The sequence below is a fragment of the Eptesicus fuscus genome, chromosome 9 (assembly GCF_027574615.1).
Source record: "Eptesicus fuscus isolate TK198812 chromosome 9, DD_ASM_mEF_20220401, whole genome shotgun sequence".
NCBI classification, from domain to species: Eukaryota; Metazoa; Chordata; class Mammalia; order Chiroptera; family Vespertilionidae; genus Eptesicus; species Eptesicus fuscus.
The window spans coordinates 44,556,500-44,576,209 of NC_072481.1; the positions used below are offsets into that span (position 1 = coordinate 44,556,500).

General features: G+C 44.5%; 1 protein-coding gene across 2 annotated transcripts in view; it reads left to right on the forward strand.

Annotated features, from left to right (window-relative positions):
* The first annotated feature begins 3,620 nt into the window (after positions 1-3,620).
* Positions 3,621-19,710, forward strand: part of PGM1 (phosphoglucomutase 1) — a 55,735-nt gene continuing 39,645 nt past the window's right edge. For both annotated transcript variants that reach the window (XR_003616765.2, XM_008139392.3), the window contains exon 1: positions 3,621-4,146. Coding sequence is in view for 1 of the 2 variants with exons in the window: in XM_008139392.3 (XP_008137614.2) it covers positions 3,901-4,146 (246 nt within the window). In the remaining variant the exon portion in view is untranslated. The remainder of the gene's footprint in view (positions 4,147-19,710) is intronic.

Consider the following 19,710-nt stretch of genomic DNA (forward strand, 5'->3'; position numbering starts at 1 on the left):
TGGACTCTTCAGGTCCAATGGCTTCTTTTCCTACGTTAGAGTCATCCACGAGAAAACTGGAATCATTCTGCTGCTTTTCTCAACACTACAACTTGGAAATCTCCGAAATCAGCTTTGAGTACAGGAAGATCTCACTCCCAAAATCATTACATTACATGGCAAAGGGAGATTTCCAGGTATGTCTAATCAAATTACATACGAGTTTTCTCTGGCTGATGGCAGGAGAGGGAGTCAGAGATTGCAGTCATAAGAAGGACTTGATGCAGGTGGCTTCTAGGAGCAGAGAGTGGACTCTGGTTGACAACCAGCAAGGAAACAAGGACAACTGCACGGAAATGGATCCTGCCAACAAGCTGGATGAGCTTGGGAGCAGATGCTTCCCAGAGCCCACCCTAGCTGACACCTTGATTCCTGAGCATTCAATCCAGCCAAACACACCCAGACTTCCGACCTACAGAACTGTGATAATGAGAGGGTGTTATTTTAAGCCACTGAGTCTGTGGTAATTTGTTACACAGCAAGGAAAGTAATACAAGGAAAATGCATAAAGGCATGGTTACCAAGAGACAAGGATCATGAGGACCACTTGCCACAGGAGCCCAGCCAAGATCAACAGTCTTGCCCAAATCAGACCACCCAGTTAACTTTTAAAATCATGAGCAATAATAGTACATGGTGATTGTATTAAGCCACTAAATTTAAGAGTGGTGGGATTCCCAGGAGTGGGATTATATCCGAAGAAACTAGAAACACCAATGGGAATATATCCGAAGAAACTAGAAACACTCCTGGGAATATATCCGAAGAAACTAGAAACACCAATCAGAAAGGATATATGCACCCCTATGTTCATAGCAGCACAATTCACCATAGCTAAGATTTGGAAACAGCCTAGGTGCCCGTCAGCAGATGACTGGATCAGAAAACTGTGGTACATCTACACAATGGAATACTATGCTGCCATAAAAAAGGAATTCTCATCATTTGCAGCAACCTGGATGGAATTGGAGAACATTATGTTAAGTGAAATAAGCCAGTCAATGAAAAAAAAATACCACATGATCTCACTCATTTATGGGTAATAAAGAACATTATAAACTTGAACAAAAAGATAGATACAGAGACAGTAAAGCATCAAACAGACTGTCAAATTACAGGGGGAAAGTTAGGGAGAAGTGGGGGAGATAAGAGATCAATCAAAGGACTTGTATGCATGCATATAAGCATAACCAACGGATGCAAAACTCGGGGGGGTGAGGGCATATATGGGAGTGGGGTGGGGGGTGGCAATGGTAAGATATGTACACATATAATACCTTAATAAAAAAAATTGAAAAAAAAAATAAATTTAAGAGTGGTTTGTTATGTAGTTAAAACTAATTGTTACAACTTCTGAGGTGAGAGAAGTATGGAATAATTCCTCTTAAATGAAAAGCCCCATCCTGCCGGGGCTGACCAGCAGTCCCTGAACGATGGATGAACAGATTAGTCCTACACAGTTTCACTGTGAAAGAGAGGCTAAGGGACCATCTGACCGAAGTGACCAGGCTGCCTCGATTGCCTGCCTCATTAGGCTTTTATTGGAATTTTTATATTTAGGTACAACCAGTAGGGTGAGTAATCTTGGGAGGATACATGTGTTTACATTGTCCTCTAGGCAAGGGCATCCGGGATTAAGCATAAGGATTCCAGTAAACACCCAGGGGTCTGCATATACACAGGCTTGTTTGGAAAGGACAAGGAATAATTAGGGGCGCCACCTTCGACACTCCCCTAAGTCTCCCCTAAGTCGGAATTCTGATAAACAGGGCAGGCGGCCTTCCACACACTTCCCTTTTCTCAGAATGTCCTCCTTACAACTTTCCAACCAAGTCTCATGTGCTCCCCAACACCATCCTAGTTCTGAAGACAATGAAGAATGTAGAAAGAGCATGGGATCTGACTTTGAGCCCACCATTCTATAATAATGAATTACCGTTTATTGAGTACTTACTATCACTGTGTTAGGAGCTCTGTGTTCAGTAGCTGATTTAATCCATACAACTCTGTAAAGTATGTATTTCGAAGACTCAGGGATTCTATGCTATATTTTCACTTTGTCAAGTTAGATACCTTTAATTACATTAACCATTTTATCAATTCTCTAGCCTATAAAATGGGTTGATTATAGAGCTTAATTCACAAGATGATACTACTCTATAAGCTTTGTGAATTTCTGTGTAAATATTGGAAATCCTTACCAGCAGTCCAGGGATTAGTTTTCACGTTATTTGCCCTGAAAGTCATCTACGGTGATGATATTAAAACCTTTTTATATTGACAAAACAGCTATTGAACATGTATATCAGCACTTGATTTCTGAGAGTCAGCATTCATGTGTCTGTCAGCCTCTGCTTGATCAAGAGATACCAGTTAACCATTACAAGGGCATAAATATAACCAAATTCACAGATTATAATTCACAAGTTCTGGTTTTGGAGCTGGGGTTGGGGAGCTAATATTTTTTGAGGGCCTCTATGTGTCAGGTACCATTCCAGGTGATTTACTTACATCAGCTGATAATGATTGAATCTGTCTGGATTGGAGCTGAAGCATGGATAGTTTATAAAGTGTATTGGGTGATTCTACTGTGTCTCCACGATCGAAAACTACTGACATACAAAATCCCAATGATTCTTGCAGTAATTCTCTAAGATAGGTTTTATATCCATTTATGGTAAAGAAATGGATGCCCACAGATATTAACTAACTTTCCCAGGTCACACCTGTAATTCGCAGGATAAAGTCAGTTTTTTCCCACTTCACCAAGCAGAGGAGACAATCACTCTCACCAAATCAAAGGGGGATGCTGAACTCAAGATCCCTACTCAATAATCCAGTCTCTTTCCCTGACTCTCTATCTCCCATGAATCCTTTCTGACCACCTCAATCCTCCTTGATCTCTTCACCAAATTTCTATTACATGAATAACGGGCATGTTTTGATGGTACTATATTCAGCCTTACCTTACATTTGTACCCACACTTATCAAGGCCTCCCAGTACATTTATGTCCTGGTTGTCAAACCTGGAGAGACAGGCAGGCAAATCATGGTTAAGAGCCCTGGTTTTGGAGCCACGCCCACGTGAGTTGGCTTCCTCCATGCGCTTATCTCTATGGCCTTGACAAGCCATTTGTTTTTTGAATCTCAGTTTTGTAACATAAAACTGACCCCTGCACTTTAGCAAGGATTAGAAACATTATATTCAGTAAAACCTTACTTATTAGTATACCCACCCTAACCAATGGAAGTAAAGTGATACGGAGAGTAGTAAGAATAATTAGACCTTTGAGAGTTATTTTTCTAACACGAATACCCTAATATTTGGAGAGAGAATGAAAGAACGAGGAGTCAACACTTAGTTAAGGCTGTACTTTTATCCCTCAGAACAGGTTTCCAGAAAATTATTTACTGGAAAATTTATGATACTCTAGCCGAACTACAGGAAATCGTTATGCTCTGTATTTTTCTCACCCTGCCTCAAGTTCTTGTCCTCTGACCTGGCCCCTTCCCCAAGCTTCGCCCTCCATTTATGGGAGGAGTTGAGGATTCCATTCCCCGGTGGTTTGGTTGGGGTGGGGTGGGGAGTGGGGTAAATCTGAGAGGCTCCACCCCATCTCTCAAGAGGCCGGGAGGTGTGCGCACCCCATTCCCCTCCCACTGAGATCTGCCCGGAGGTGGGCTGGCGGCGGAGGGAGGGCCCTGTCCGCTGTCCCTTTAAGGAGAAGGGCCGAGCGCGGCCGGAGAGCCGGCGTTGCCCCTACCCCGCCCGCGCCCTCCCCCAGAACAGCTGCAGCCTCCGCCCCGGCCGCCCCTCGGTCAGCAGAGTCCGCTCCGGCTCCAGGCAGCCAGCCGCCAACATGGTGAAGATCGTGACAGTGAAGACCCAGGCGTACCCGGACCAGAAGCCGGGCACGAGCGGGCTGCGGAAGCGGGTGAAGGTGTTCCAGAGCAACGCCAACTACGCGGAGAATTTCATCCAGAGTATCATCTCCACGGTGGAGCCGGCGCAGCGGCAGGAGGCCACCCTGGTGGTGGGCGGGGACGGCCGGTTCTACATGAAGGAGGCCATCCAGCTCATCGTCCGCATCGCCGCCGCCAACGGGGTAAGGGACGCGCCGGCCCCAGGCCGCCAGCGCCCGGGCGCGGGGCCGTGCGCTACGTGCGCCTGGTGTCGCCCGCCCGCCCGCCGGGTCCCGGCCACTTCCGTGCGCGGCCGCCCCAGTCTCCACCCCCAGCTCCGCTGCGCTCGCTCCCGCCGGCCTGGAGGCCCCGCGGAGGTCGCCGCGTGCGGGCAAGTGGCCACTGCGCCGCGGAGCTGCTCTCGCGACTCCCTGGGGGACAGGAAGGCGCGGGAGGGGGAGCAGGGCTTGACCTTGGGGAGCCCGCCTCCGCCCCCTGCCCCTCCCATCTCTCCTCCCCCTTCCCGGGGCCTCTGACATTTACGTGAACGTTTCCTGCGCCTGAAGATACAGTTACCGGGCGGAGTGCAGTGCCTTAGCCGAGAAAGGTTAGAGGCCGCCGCCTGGCTCAGAACCCCGCCGCTTCCAGCCCTGGTTGCCTTCTGTGCTGGTCTGGGACTGGCGCTCCCCGCGGGCTCCGAGCCCGACGCTGCGGCTGGAGTGGCCCGGGCGCCCGCACAGCGGAGCGGATGGTTGTCTCATTCTCCACCCGGCAGTTTGCTTGGGACAGAGCGCCTGCTCTTGCGCGGCCTGGTTGCTGGGACCCAAGGGTTTTCAAAGGCTAGTCTTTGCCCAGTGGCGCCTCTGGGTCTTTGCCCAGTGGTGCCTCTGGATCTGTTCCACGGAGGGGCCTGGAGCTGAATTTTCACGGGAACGGAAACTACATACCCAACGGCGCTCTTGTGCAAGCAGTTCAGGAAATTAGTGCAACACCGTGTCCCTTCTCTGCCCCTCCTCCCCGCCCCCCACCCCTCCCCAGGAACGTTAACTGATTTAATTGGGCAGGTTCACTCGGACAGGTGAAACTTTGAGATAGACTTTGCAGTAAACCTGATATACGGGAAAAAACGCATTTACAAAATAGGTAAAGCAGGGCTGATGGTTCACCCACTTTTATAAAACGTCTTCCAACGAGTTTTTTTTAAAGACCAAATTTCCTTTCTATATTTAAAGTAAGATTTGACCTTTACCCCCAACTCTTATGAAACTCATTCCCTTTACTAATATTTTAATTCATTTTAGTAGTACTTTATCTCATTAACATAGAGTGCCAGTTTGCCAAGCACCATGAGAAGCCCTACACACACAGCAGCTCATTTAACCTGCTGCAGCCCTGTGAGGTCGATGCTACTATGGCAGGGGTCCTCAAACTTTTTAAACAGGGGGCCAGTTCACTGTCCCTCAGACCGTGGGAGGGCCGGACTATAGTTTAAAAAAAACTATGAACAAATTCCTATGCACACTGCACATATCTTATTTTGAAGTAAAATAACAAAACGGCAAAAACACCCGCATGTGGCCCGCGGGCCGTAGTTTGAGGACGCCTGTACTGTGGGCATCCTCAGGTTGCCAAGGAGAAAACGGGGGCTTCAGCAGGTTAATCATTTGAAGGCACTGAGACTGCAGCACGGAATTTGCACAGCTTCCGGGAATCAAGGGACCCTTACATCTGAAGATCTGTTTTCTAGTAGTCTCCTAACCCAAACTGGACCTAACATACATCTGCCTCCTTGGACCAAACCTTATCTGGATTTTTCTTCATGCTCAAGTTTTCAGACAACCTCAAATTCTCTTGAAAGAACAAACTAGCTATATCCCAGGATAACCCTTCATTTCCTTATCATCTGTGTTGAATTTGCCTTCCATTCATTCATTCAACAACACTGAGCCATGAACAGAGAATTGTGTGGGTAAAAAGACAATTCAGACACAAGACTTCTCATTAAGGAGCTTATAGAATAGTAAGAATTATAGGGGCCCAAATGAAAATGATCTATTTGGCAGTAGTGTGGGGTGGGAAGGAAAGAATTAGTTAAGACTAAAAAATTATGTTCTTAAAACCTTTTCACCTTTTAGCGACTGCCCTATTGTTCTCCCCCGTTATGCCAATCTTTGTAAAACGTGTTTGCGTCACCATCATTGATTTCTCACCTCCCATGCACTCCCTACCCCACTACATTCTGGCTTCTGCTTTCTCTATCACTCCACTGAAATTTCTCTCACCAAGGTTACTACTGACTTTCTGGCTGCTAAATCCATTGAACATTTTTTAGGCCAAACCCGCCAGTGTGAGGATCACAGACACTGCAGGGAACTCACGCGGAATCTGTGAGCTAAACTGCACTGACTCCTGGGATAATGCAAGAAGGAGAAAAGCCCAGTCAGTCCTCACCCACTTGGGACTTAGAGTCAAGAAGGTTTGTGTTGGAGGCCAGATGGGTTACAGACAGCAAACCAACAACTGCTACAAGGTGCAGTGAGAGCTATTATGGAGGTGAGCAAGGCAGGCTATGCGAGCAGAAAAGAGGTGCACCTGATTCAGGCACAGAGGCAGGGAAGTGACAACTACCCCCAGACTTGGAGGTGAAGAGGAGAAAAGAATATTCGAGGCGAAATCAAATGTGAGAGAGCATAGCATGTTGAAGAGGTAGGTTGGAGGCTCCCCCACCTTCCAACCCTGTATTTTTGTTTCATTTTCTATAAGAATTAACTGCACTAAAAACACACCTCACGTTGTATCTTTTATAAGACACTTTCACGGGCATTGCTTTATTTCCTCCCTAAAGTGCAAAGATTTCAGGTATCACAGGTCACAGAGTCAGGAACAGAGACTAGGAACGGCTCCCTCTGTTCCTAGGAAGGAGGGATGTGACAGAACAGACACCCCAGGACTGAGCTCCAAATACCAGGTTCCCACTGGGAGTGGCCGAGGACACTGCCAGTCTGGGAGAAGTTTTAAGTAAATGAGCATTTGGAGAGGAGAAGTGTGCTGACCTTGCTGCTTGGGGTGAAGCCACTTGCTCGCTATTAGATTGAATTGAAACCAGTTAATGGAATCACATGAGGCACAAGAGGCAAAATCCACATCAAGACATGACTGTTTTTCTTCCTTTGATGACTCACATAAGCAATGAAAACTGAGCCAGTAGAATATAATCCTAGGACCAGCTGGCCTCCCTGGAGTCAATGGGGGCAAATCATCCAATAAATACTGGGAAGTCACATTTTACCCTGGGATGATGGAGTCTCAAATTAGAGTGGAAGGTGAGGCTTTAGTAGAGTCAAAGTTATCCTTAAAAAATCTTAGAAAAGTACCACATTGGAAAACAAAATATGTGGTGCAATACTATGTCTTTAAATCCCAGAGGCAACTAGAAATTTTTGCCACGGACCACTCTTTGGCCATGCAGATAATCATGCCCATTCTCCTTTCCACCCATAAAACACATCACACTTTCCCAGGGGAGGTGCCCTAAATTCCTTCCAATAAATATATGGAGTTATAAGTGGAGCATTCACCAGCCATAATGTTCGCAATCCACAAAGAAAACCCTTTAGCAGAGCCACGACCTCCTTACCTGCCTGCAGACTGGCTCGTCTTTGCCCGAGCTCCTTTCTGTATTGTGGCAAGAAGCAGCCACCTAACACTCCACTCGGGAATTCTCCCAACCATTTGCCTGGAGCTACAGGTTTGGTTGGCTAGTGGTCTGCCTCCCAGGGTGGCAGTGGTAATGCTTTTGCCATGGTCTAAAAAAGTATGCTGATGCCACACACTTTAGATTCTGTTTTGGTACAGAATACTAAGTTTTATTATTAGTGAAAATGTAGATTTGGCTGCTATCACCGTTTCAAAACAAGTTACTTAACAAAAACAAAAGTTCATAGTAACAGAGGTCTTTCTAGGAGACTTTCCAGGACCAATATGGTGGCTTCATTGTGTAAGGGGACCCATGTTTCTTTCCTGTTGTAGCTCAGCCTTGCATAGTGTGTTGCTTTTATCTGCAAGATCCAAGATGGCTGTGTACCCCCATAGGGTGGGTCTGGCCAATAGGGAGGGGAGAGAGAGGACGAAAGGCACTCCTTTTTCCGAGACTACATAATTTCACTTGTGTCCTGTTGGTCAAAACTTAGTCTAAGGCCTCTTCTAGCTGCAAGGGAAGCTGGGAAATATCAGTGTTATTCTAGGTGCCATATGTCAGGCCAAACATGGGGTTGTCAAGCTAAATGGAAGGGAGCATCAATGTTGAGGGACACCCGCCAGTCCTCACTGTCTTAAATATACTTTCCAAATTTGGTGATATCACTTTCAAGTGATATAGTTTACAGAGATGACAGAAACTTAATTTTCTATACAAAAGTAGATTTTTGGAAGAGACCTTGACTATTATTTATTCTAACCTCCATCTTAGAAAGCAACCAAGGCACAAATATTCCCATTGTGGAGGACTTTTAAAGTAAACTACTTTATTGAGATATAATTCACATACCACACAATTCATGCATTTAAAGTGAACAATTAAAAAAAAAACAAAAAAATAAAATAAATAAATAAAATAAAGTGAACAATTCAATATTTTAGTGTGTTACAGATTTGTGCAACCATGACCATGATCTAATTTTAGAATATTTCTATGACCCTAAAAGAAGCCCCATGTATTAGCAGTGAATCCCTCTTGCTCCCCTATGCTTTCGGACCTAACTAAGCAACCAGCAGTCTACCCTAGGTCTCTATAAATTCACGCGAATGGATTTTGCATGTGTTCAGTTTTGGTTGCCATGAAGAAGAAGTTCATTTAGCAAGCACAGCCAATGGGAGCATGAGAAGCAGAGGCAGAGGGTTTGTGTTCAGAACAGAATTAGTGTCCCAGGCTTCTGTCTACACTGCCTTGCGCATGGAGACACAGAGTTGAATCTGATCCCATCCTCAAGGAGACTGGTTGAATGGGAGAAGATGGACATACACATAGAAAGGCAATCACCACTATCTAGTGTAGGAACTAATATTTAAAGGAAAAGAGATGGCTGTGGGAACTCAGGGCAGGAGCACTTGCCCCAGCCTGAGGTGGGTCTCTGTGTCGAGGGGGTAGTGTGGCCAACGAAGGCTTTCTGAATATGAGTCTGTTTTTCTCAGCAGACTCCCTGTCCAAAGCAGACAGGCTGTCAAAAAAGGAGGAGAAATTTCTCCAGGAGAATAGCTTCTTTATTTTCATGAGTGTAAGCAATCAGATTTCCTTTTTTTACAAACATATTTGAACTTATATATCCACATTAGTATTGTACCCTGCCAAATCACCACTCTGGGAACCGTACACTTATCCCAGCGATGCGTCTAGTGCGCCTAGCATTTTGAAACTCCTCTCTGGGAATTATTGCGCAGCCAGTCGGTTTATGGGTCACCTAGGAAAACCAGTCACATTATTTTAGAGTCATGCCTCATTTTTCACCTAAAACGATGGAACAAGATTTGATCACCCACTTTATTCATTAGACACGGCTCCAACCAATTTTTGTCTCTTTCCAAAGTTCAAATCTATTCTCCAAGGATGACATTTGTTATGACTGAAGACTTTCAAAGAAAGTGCCACAGACTGTAAAGACATTTGCCCAAAAAAAGAGTTCCAGAAATGTTAGTGCGATGTCAGCATTGTTTGAACAACTATGTTGTTTCCCAAGGTGATTGTGTTGAAGGAGGTAACATTAATTTAGATGAAAATACTCTGGCATATCTTTAAAACGAGTTACTGTGTTTTATGCTGTTCAAGCACACTCCCCGTCGATAGGGTCTTAGAAGACAGTTCATGCTGAGATGTTTTGGCCTCCACTTTCCTTCTGCGGTCTACCGTGGTGGCCTGGGGGCACAGTTCTCTTCCATTCTGGTAAACAGCTAAACATGCTTGGGTTAGGCATTTAGAAATTGTGCACAATGGGGAGGTTTCCTAAAACAAAATGGCCCTGACTCAGGATGAAAGTCCTGTCAACTCTAAGCCACAGAAACCTGGATGGTAAGCCTGTGCCCACCTGACTCTGAGAAATTGGCCCATGGTGGCAGAGTCCCGAAAATGGAGCTGGGATGGCATCACTGGGTGGAGATGGGAAAGATCTTTTGTTTTAGTAGGAAAACTATCTTGTTACACCACCTCCATGGGAAATGCATTCTGTGGAGCAAGTTGAAATCCATTTAAAAAAAGAAACAGAAGGGAAATACGTAGGAAATTCAGGTGGAATTGGGAGTAAGGTTTGTGCCTGTCACGAAAGACAAACTGTCTCTCTGAGCAGGCTGCCTGGGTGGCACCACGCCCTCTGCAGTCAAATCCATGAGAAAAACACCACACCATTTAGCCAGTTCCCCGTATGTAGATTTGGTATAAAAAGATTAATAATAATATCTGCCTTGAAAGATTCATGTAAGGATGGAGTAAAATTTGTGAAGCACTTAGCACAGAGCCTGACGCTGTGTTTAGTAAACAGCAGATTCTGATGCGTCTAGCAATTATTATGATTATTCCAAATGCTGAGGCCATTGGAGGGCAGAGGGAGGGTCTTCTGTGTCTGCCACAATCCCCGCCACCTAGATGTCCTGTCCTGTCTTGGTCCACACAGTATCCCTTGAATTTGACCTGCGAGGCAGAGGTCCACAGTTGCTGTAAGTCTCAGTTACAGGCCCATTGATGTCAGACCTTCACCTCGTTGGAGTCATGAGCTAGTGGGTAGCTGAAGATGGATAACTTATGAGGATGGGCCCAGGCTGATGTCATGTTCCAGACTGGAAGCCACAAGAAATGTCTGCTGGCATTGATGCAGACCTCCTGGGCTGCATGGGTTTGTTCCGTCCATAGCATTATTGAGCATCTTTGAGCACTCTTTATGCTCCAGGCACTGTGTGAGATGGTTGGGGGTAAAAGATATATAAGACAGAGTCTTAGGATGCTCATGCTAGAGAGGAGCATCCATAGGTGGTTACAAAAATATGGTGTGAATACTAGAGTATTAGTTTCCTCTGGCTGCTGACAAATGACTACAAACTGGGTGACTTAAAATTACAGAAATATATTTTCTCACAGTCATGGAGACCAGAAGTCTGAAATCAAGGCGCTGGCCGCTAAAGGCTCTCGGGGGGGATGCTTCCTTGCCTCTTTCAGCTTGTGGTGACTCCAGGTGTTCTTGGCTTTGTGGCTGCCTAACTCCAGTTCCACCTGCACCTTCACGGGGCCTTCTCTGTGCGTCTTCTCCTCTTCTATCTCTTTTAAGGACATTTGTTATTGGATTTAGGGCCAACTTGGGTATTCCAGGATGGTCTCCTCACAAGATCCTTAACTTAATTACATCTGCAAAGACCCTTTTATCCAATAAGATCACACGATCAAGTTCTGAGTGGAATATATCTTTGGTAGGTGGGTGGGGATGGCTACCATTCAACCCACTGCAACTAAATGAGAGGAGCTGTTCAGGAAACCATGGGAACACAGAGGAGAGGCACCCAGCTCCACTTTGAGGGGGAAAAGAAGAACAAGGATGTTCTCTCTTCTCAGATGAGATGATTTTTTTAGGCAAACGATAATGATAAGGAGGAACCAGAGAAAACTTGATGAAGAGAGAAGTGAGAGTGGAGGCAAGGCCCAGTCACTAGTTTAATGCATATAGCTAATACCTTTGTTGTCCTACTTAAAAGTACACCAACGGTAATAATTGACAAGAAGATTTCAGAACTCCATGATCCACAATGCTTCTGTAGACTCTTGTCATAATGCCAAATGGAAGACATGCCACTTGGGGGCTCCCTGAATCTTACCAAATAACTTGAGTTCACAGTGAGGGGTTGGAATGGAAAGGCTCAAATCTCAGTTGTACAATTTACTGTGCAGTATTATGATGTATTTTGCTTAACTGATCTAAAACCCAGTTTGCTCACTTGTAAAATGGGATTAATTCTAATTAATATCTGCCCTACTAGAGTGTTTTATGGAAATTAAATAATGGTCATGCAAAGGTTTGGGGAACTCTAAGGTACAACCCAAAGGTGAGTTGTCACGTTTATTTTGAAATTGCTCCAGAAAAGTCACCCCATTGGACTGATGTCAGCCTCCTGCCAAAACACATCTCAACATGCAGTTTTTATCTGGCATCTCTCAAAGTCCAAAGCTGAAGATGGCTAAAGAATAACCAAAAAGTAAAGCCATCACGCCATTTTGAGGTTAGCGGGACATCAAAATCACTTCTTTTATATTAGAATTTCATTGCAGTATAACTTTGGTGTCAGACAGACTTGAGTTTGATTCCTGGATGTGCTGTTGTTTATTAGCTAATTAATCTTAGGCAAACTGCCTGAACAGTTTTTGTTTTGTTTTTCTTTACTCACTGGTAAAATTAAAATACTATGTCATAGAGGTGTGTTTAGGAAATAATAAGACAATGCATAGGAAGTTACCTAGCCTAATGCCTCACAGTATTTAATATTACAATAGTCATATTAAGTGGGCTGCTCCACTGGGCAGTGGGGATTTTGATGGGAAATACAGACCCTTGAAACTTCGCTTTGCTGATAGCCCCCCCAGCCACCTGCACCTTCTCAGTTTCACTTTTCTTCTTCTCAGCTGTGTCATGACCTATCAAGATGCTCCACACCTGTTAGCCTATAAGATTCCACACAGAAGTGTCTTTTGTTTAGAGAGTGTTTCATGCACAGGGCCTGGGGTGGGGGTCGGGGACCTGTTCTACATAACCTTAGGTTTTCAGTAGTATGTTATCTGCCTGATACTTAGTTGTCTCATCTCAAAAGGACACCGTGACCAGCCTCCAAATAAGCAGAATTGTCCCTGAGTACTAGCTTAAGTGCTAGTCAGAGTGCCTGGTGTTTGCATCCCAAGTCTACCCACAAGGGTCTTAGGGTAGCGGTTTTAGTAAATAGTTGCTTGAATCTACTTGCTCCAGCAACTTCTCCTGAACAATATTTGAAGGCGTGCTTTCCATCCCTCAGACATAACTGAGCATTTTCTCATTGCTCTCTATTGTGCTGTGCATTTGGGGCATACACTGCGTGTGCAATCTCCCGCTCCCTGTGGAGCTGGTCACCCAGTGGGCTCTACAATAGTGTGACAGGTGCCTCAAGGGCCATTGAGAGCCCTTGGGTGGGACACATGGAGAGGTGGTCAGAGGAAGTCTCCAGGGGAGATGCACTCGAGCCAAGCCCTGAAGGATAACAAAGAGGAAGCCAGGAAAAAGTGGAGACATTCTAGCAGAGGGAACAGCACAGGCAAAACAAAGAGGCCATTGTGGGAAGTAAGGGCTTGCTTAGACTTTAAAACAGTACTGTCTGAGCTCCTGCATTGCAGGGAGAGAGGAAGTGGCTGCAGCATGATGAGTTATTACCACATGGGTCCTTAACCCTGAGCTCGCTTTACACAGGCCAGCCTAAGATACAGCCTCAGAATTATCTTATGACCCCCAAATGGGAAGGGAGAATCTTGGAGACTTAGCTTAGCAAATCTATTTATAAGGAGGGCTGGGTCACAGCACTTATCCGGTAACACACTAACGCTCTAGCAGTGTGCTGAGACAGTCTTTAAAAAAAAATATTTATTTGGAGTATCATTGGTTAATAACATATGAATTTCAGGTGTACAGCTTTGTAATGTGACATCTGTATACTCTATTGTGTGCTCACCACCTGAAGTCTAGTCTCCTTCTGTCACATATATTTGACCATCTCTACCCTCTTTGTCCTCCCCAATCCCTTCCCCTCTGGTAACCACCTTCTGTTGTCTGTATCTATGAGTTTTTTTGATAGAGGGCCAACCACTGTCTGCCACAAAACTCCAGGGAGCATGATTCTCATTGTATTCCATGTGAACGGGCTCCCTCGCGTGGTGCAATGTGACTGGAACCAGTTCGTGCGCCCCCTTGTGAGGCTGTGGGAATGTTTGCTTGTTTTTTCCATTTTCTACCACAAGAGGGAAACATATAACCATGAATGATTTAAAAATAAAGGAATTTTTAGGATAGACCTGATTTTACTAAGGGATTTTAATATGTACATAGTTCTTGGTAATAGTCAGAAGAAGGAAAATATTCTGTTAGCTCCAAATGAATATTCCTAAAGGATTTAAATGAAAATTGTATTGAGGATGTTCGAAAAAGAAAATAAGATATATATATATATGAATATGAATGTTATATGAACCATATAAATTGCTATTTCTATAGGTCAAGATTGTTGAATATTGGTAATATATACATATATATATATATATATATATATATATATATATATATATGGCTAATATGCAAAGTGTCCCCTCCGGAGTTCGACTGGGAGACCAGGAGTTTAATTGCTGCTGTGACATGCACTGACCACCAGGGGGAAGCACAGAATGAAGGAAGGCCCTGGCCGGCAGCCAGCAGCCAGGGAAGGAAGGCCCCACCCGGCAAGCCGGAAGGCCCTGATCGGCCCTGATTACCAGACAGGCCTAGGGACCCTAACTGTGCATGAATTTCGTGTACCGGGCCTCTAGTTTCTAATAAAATAGGAGTCCTCCTCACATGGGATTACTAAGCCCTAATAGAATGAAATATGTGACTTATACCTCAATTTTTAAAATTTAAATTCTTTATTGTTTAAAGTATTACATAAGTCTCCTTTTTTCCCCATTGACCTCTCCCCAGCTGCTCCCATCCCCCAGCACATACCCTCACCTCCCTACTGTCTGTGTCCATTGGTTATGCTCCTATGCATGCATACAAGTCCTTTGGTTGATCTCTGACCTCCCTCTTCCCCCTGCCTTCCCTCTTAGGTTGGATAGCATGTTCGATGCATCTATGACTTTGGCTCCATTTTTGTTCATCAGTTTATGTTGTTCATTTTATTCCACAAATGAGTGAGATCATGTGATATTTATCTTTCTCCGACTTGCTTATTTCGCTTAGCATAATGCTCTCCAGCTCCATCCATGCTGTTGCAAATGGTAAGAGTTCCTTCTTTTTTACAGCAGCGTAGTATTCCATTGTGTAGATGTACCATAGTTTTTTTAATCCATTTAGCTACTGATGGGCACTTAGGCTGTTTCTAAATCTTAGCTATTATAAATTGTGCTGTATGAATGTAGGGGTGCATATATCCTGTCTGATTGATGTTTCTGATTTCTTGGGATATAGTACTAGAAGTGGGATTACTGGGTCAAGTGGGAGTTCCATTTTTAATTTTTTGAGGAAATATACCTCAATTTTTTACAAAATGCATCTCTTACCCAGCCTATGTGGCTAAGTGGTTGAGCATCGACCTATGAACCAGTAGGTCACCGTTCGATTCCTGGTCAGGGCACATGCCCGGGTTGTGGGCTTGATCCTCAGTGTGGGTTATGCAGGAGACAGCCAATCAATGGTTCTCTCTCATCATTGATGTTTCTGTATCTTCTCTCCCTCTCGGAAATATATATATATATACACACACACACCAGAGGCCCATTGCATGAAGATTTGTGCAATAGGCCTTCCTTCCCCTGGCTGTCGGCACCAGTTTTCCTCCAGCACCCGGGACCCAGGCCTTCACTCTGGCCACCGCCTTCCATCTTCACTCCGGCTGGAGCCTTCAGTCTTCGCCCCAGCTGAAGTGCCGCTCCTGTACCTCCCTCCGCCCCCTGCCCTCCCCCTCATAGCAGGCGTCCCGCTCCACCCGGCTGCTCTGTGCCTGCATGCATGCTGCCCAGAGGCCCGGAGTGGCTGGGGGGCAGGGCCACCACCATCTTTGTCAGGTTAATTTGCATACGCACTCCTGATTGGCTGGTCAGCATCATGAAGTGATGGCCAATTTGCATGTTGCTCTTTTATTAGTGTAGATATAATGCACATCTTAAAGAAAGTTAAAAAAAAGAAAATAGTACCTACTCCTTAGATTCATTGTGTACCAACAAATTAGCAAGATTGTTTTTAGTTTTAACCACACAAATCCAGACTGACATTGTAGAGAAGGGGAATACCTTCCATAATTTCTCTCTCCTCTGAGCACTCATAGGTCCCTTGCAAGCTTACAGGTTAGCACTTTTTACTCAATTTTTAAATGATTTGTTGGCTTACCTATATCTGTTTTAGACCAAAAGTTTCTTGAGAACTTGAGCCTGTCATCCTCCTAAGGTGCCCGGTGCCTGGTGAAATGACTGCAGTAAGTCCATGTATGCAGTATCTGTCGAGTACATGGATGGACACACAGATGGACAGCAGACTGATGGATGCTAAAGGATGTACATGTTCTGAGGCAGCTGTTTTGTTTTTAATTTCAAAATATGCTCCAGGAGTCTTTTTGAACCCGAGTTTCTATACAGCTCTAAGCTATCTGTCCCTTGTAATTCTTCTGGCCTTGTACCTTCTTTATGGTTGACTGTAATTTCTCCTTTTCTTTAAAGAACATTTCCTAACTCTGTTAAAATGCATATACCCACACATAGGTATGAAGCACAACTACATTTCTCAGGTTGATTCAGGACAGTAATAAAAGCTAACACTTATGTAGGGCTCATAAGGCCCTAGAACCAGCTGGTGCGAAGCTCCTGGCATTTATTAACTCATCGTATCTTTACATAACACACCAATGCAATAGGTACTATTTTTTTTTTTAAACTGTCTTTAAGAGATTTGTTGTTATTTTTTTTTAAAAAAGTGTAATTCATATATATCATTCTATTAGTTTTAGGTGTGCAATACAATGATTCAATATTTGTATGTGCTGCGAAATGGTCTCCACAATGAGTCTACCAGTAAGTAGGTACTATTTTCAATCCCTATTTTAAAGATAATAAAATGGGGGCACCAAGAGGTTAAGTGCCTTGCCCAAGGTCACCCACCTAGTAAGAGGCACTCTTGCTTTGTCTCCTTGCTGTTGATGGGGGTTGCTCAGAGAAGAAGGGGCGGGGTCTCTTCTTGTCCTCTTCTTGCCTGGGTGGGACAGCAGCAGGTGGAGCCTGACTCGGAGCTGGCAGATGGGAGCCAGCCCTACAGGGCCCCGCTCAACACAGTGGCAGTGACAGAAATGCAGTGACCCACCAAGAGGACTGTATCATAAGCCCAGAGGGGTGTCTCTTGAAAGCCAAGGGTGGGGTGTGCAGTTGGGCCTCACCAGAGCCTGAGATGGGAGGAACCCAGGCTGCTACTGTGCTTCATTTTCCTCTCTCTGCTGATGCACTTGGTAATATAAGTTGGTGGTTGTGTGTGTGTGTGTGTGTGTGTGTGTGTGAGAAAGAGAGAGAGAGAGAATATCTTGGTTATAAATTAATTTCTTCAAACTTCTATGAATGTTTTGAGCTTATATATGCAATGTGTTTATTTATTTCTTAAGTTCTTCGTCTAACAAACAAAAATTTTAAAAGTATTGAAGTTTTTTTATGTAATCTAGCAATTATAACAGCAGATACTTGTGCAGGGCATCCTATACCAGCGTGATTTTAGAACTTTCTGTATCTTACCTCATTCAATCATGACTGCAACAAGTGAGGTTAAGGGGAACTGTTATTCTCCATTCTTATAGATGAAGCAATAGAAGCACAGAGAGGTTAAGTAACTTGTCTGAGGTCACACAGCTAGTGACTGGCAGAGCTGGACTTCCAAACCTGTCACTCTGGCCTTAGAGTCCATTCCCTGAAATATTATAGCAAACCGTCTACATTTGATGATTTAAACTTATAAATATGGTATAAAGTTTTCTTGAGTGTTCCAATAATGTTTCTAATTTTGATGAAATTCTCTTACCCCCTTAAACTTAAAATCATAAGTAAAAATAAGTTACTCAACTACACATCACAAATTAGATTTACAAGGCTAATCTGTTAAACTAATATCTCAGATGTGCTAATGTACTTAAAGTACCAAATATTCTTAGATTTTCTTCCAAACTTGTTACAAACATAAGAATACTGTAAGTTTGATTTATTTTTTCTGTATACTATGAATTGGATTTACTTCATCTGGTCTATACTTAATTCTAAATCTTTCTATATTTAAAAATGCCCACTTCAAAACATTCTCTCACCCAAGCAATTAGTAGTTACCTTCCCATTGAATTGGGGGTGGCATTGTCAGCTGGCTGGAACCACCTCAGTCCAGAACAGCAGTGCCAGTTGGGAGTCCTTAAGGGGCTGTGTTCACCCACATTCCCTGATTCTCATGTCTCAAGAATCTGAAAACCCTACCCTCTTGAGAAAATTAACCTAACCTACTTTCTGCTTGAATCTATTCTGAATTCTTTCCCAGTTCTTCCCGTACATCAGGCCCAAAACTCTTAGAGATGACTAAATGATCCAGATCCTCCACATGTATCCTCATGTACTGTCCAGCTATCAGTCACAATTCTATGAAGAGTCTCATGACACGACTGAATCTGACTAGTACCCTTTTGTGTCCTGGTTCTAGATTGCTAGGAAAGAAAGTATGGCTGCTCTAGCTTTGGTCAGGTGTTCACCCCTGGAGATCATGTTCTGACTTCAGAGTCCTGTAGTAGCAACATGGCCCAGGAACCTAGTCCTGTGGGATAGGGTGGGGGTCGGGGGCAGTTTTCAGAGAAGAGAGGGAATGAGTGGAGAAGGGGTCAGAGGAAAGAGAGACGTTTGGGTAGTATCTTCATGTTAGAGCAAAAGAAAACCCAACTGGGCTCAACTGGCTCAAGGACTCAGAGTTAAAGTCAGGCATAGGAGCCAGTAGAGGAGCAGCTCTGGGTGGGATCACACTGACCAGGTGAGGAAGGGATCCTTCAGAGCCACCACAGCTGAGGAAGGAGTTCTTTTTTGCAATCCTTGGTTAGTCCTTCTCCATTCTCTACTACTCTAAGCTATTCAATGCACCTCCAGAGCCACTCAACTTTCCAAAAAATGTGTGAGTTTACACTCCTCCTGCTTAAAAATTTCCATAGCTTCCGGTGCCTACAAAATAAACTTCATTGTGGTTCATGAGACTCTATAATCCTTACCCCAACTATTTCTCCAGTCTCACCTCTTGAGAGCCATAGACCTGGACACGCACCTCTGGGGCCCAGCCGACGCCACCGTGCTGGTCCGATCTTCTAGGAACAAAGGTCCGTCCACCTTTTTTACTATCCCCACCCCTGCCCAGAATGTGAAAAACATTTTTCATATTTTACATCGTTTTGTAGTTCACAGAGGCTCCCATGGACATTCAGTGAGGTCATTTTCATTGTTATCCCACGTTAGGGGTGAAGAAACTGAGAGTCGGTAGGGTGAGGGGACACATTTACTGAAAATTTGCTATGTGCCAGACATGGTACTGAGTGTTTTCACGAATGTTTCCTGATTCAATTTTCGGAACAACCTTGAGAGCTATCCCCATTTTACAGGCTCAGTTCAGTTGAGTAACATGCTCAAGATTGTACCTCTCATACATTTTAGAGTCAAAGGGTTGAGTCCTGCATGTGTCTGGCTCCTAAACCTATGAGTCTTCCCATTGTCCTGCAGTGCCTACCCTGGGGCTGGCATTTAGCACATGCTTGCTTATTGGGGAAATGAATGACTGTTTCCCAGCTTGTGTGTCCTGTCACTGGGCTCACCCACCCCAAGCAGTCAGGGGCAGGCACCTGCAGCCAGTCACAAGCTCAGGGCCTCTGATCTGATGATTCCTACTCCCTTTAGCCCAATTAGTAGCTTTCTTTCCAGTGCTTGTGCCCAGCTACAGGGTTAGCAGTTCTATCCTCGATGCCTACTCCTGGGGCATTTGCTA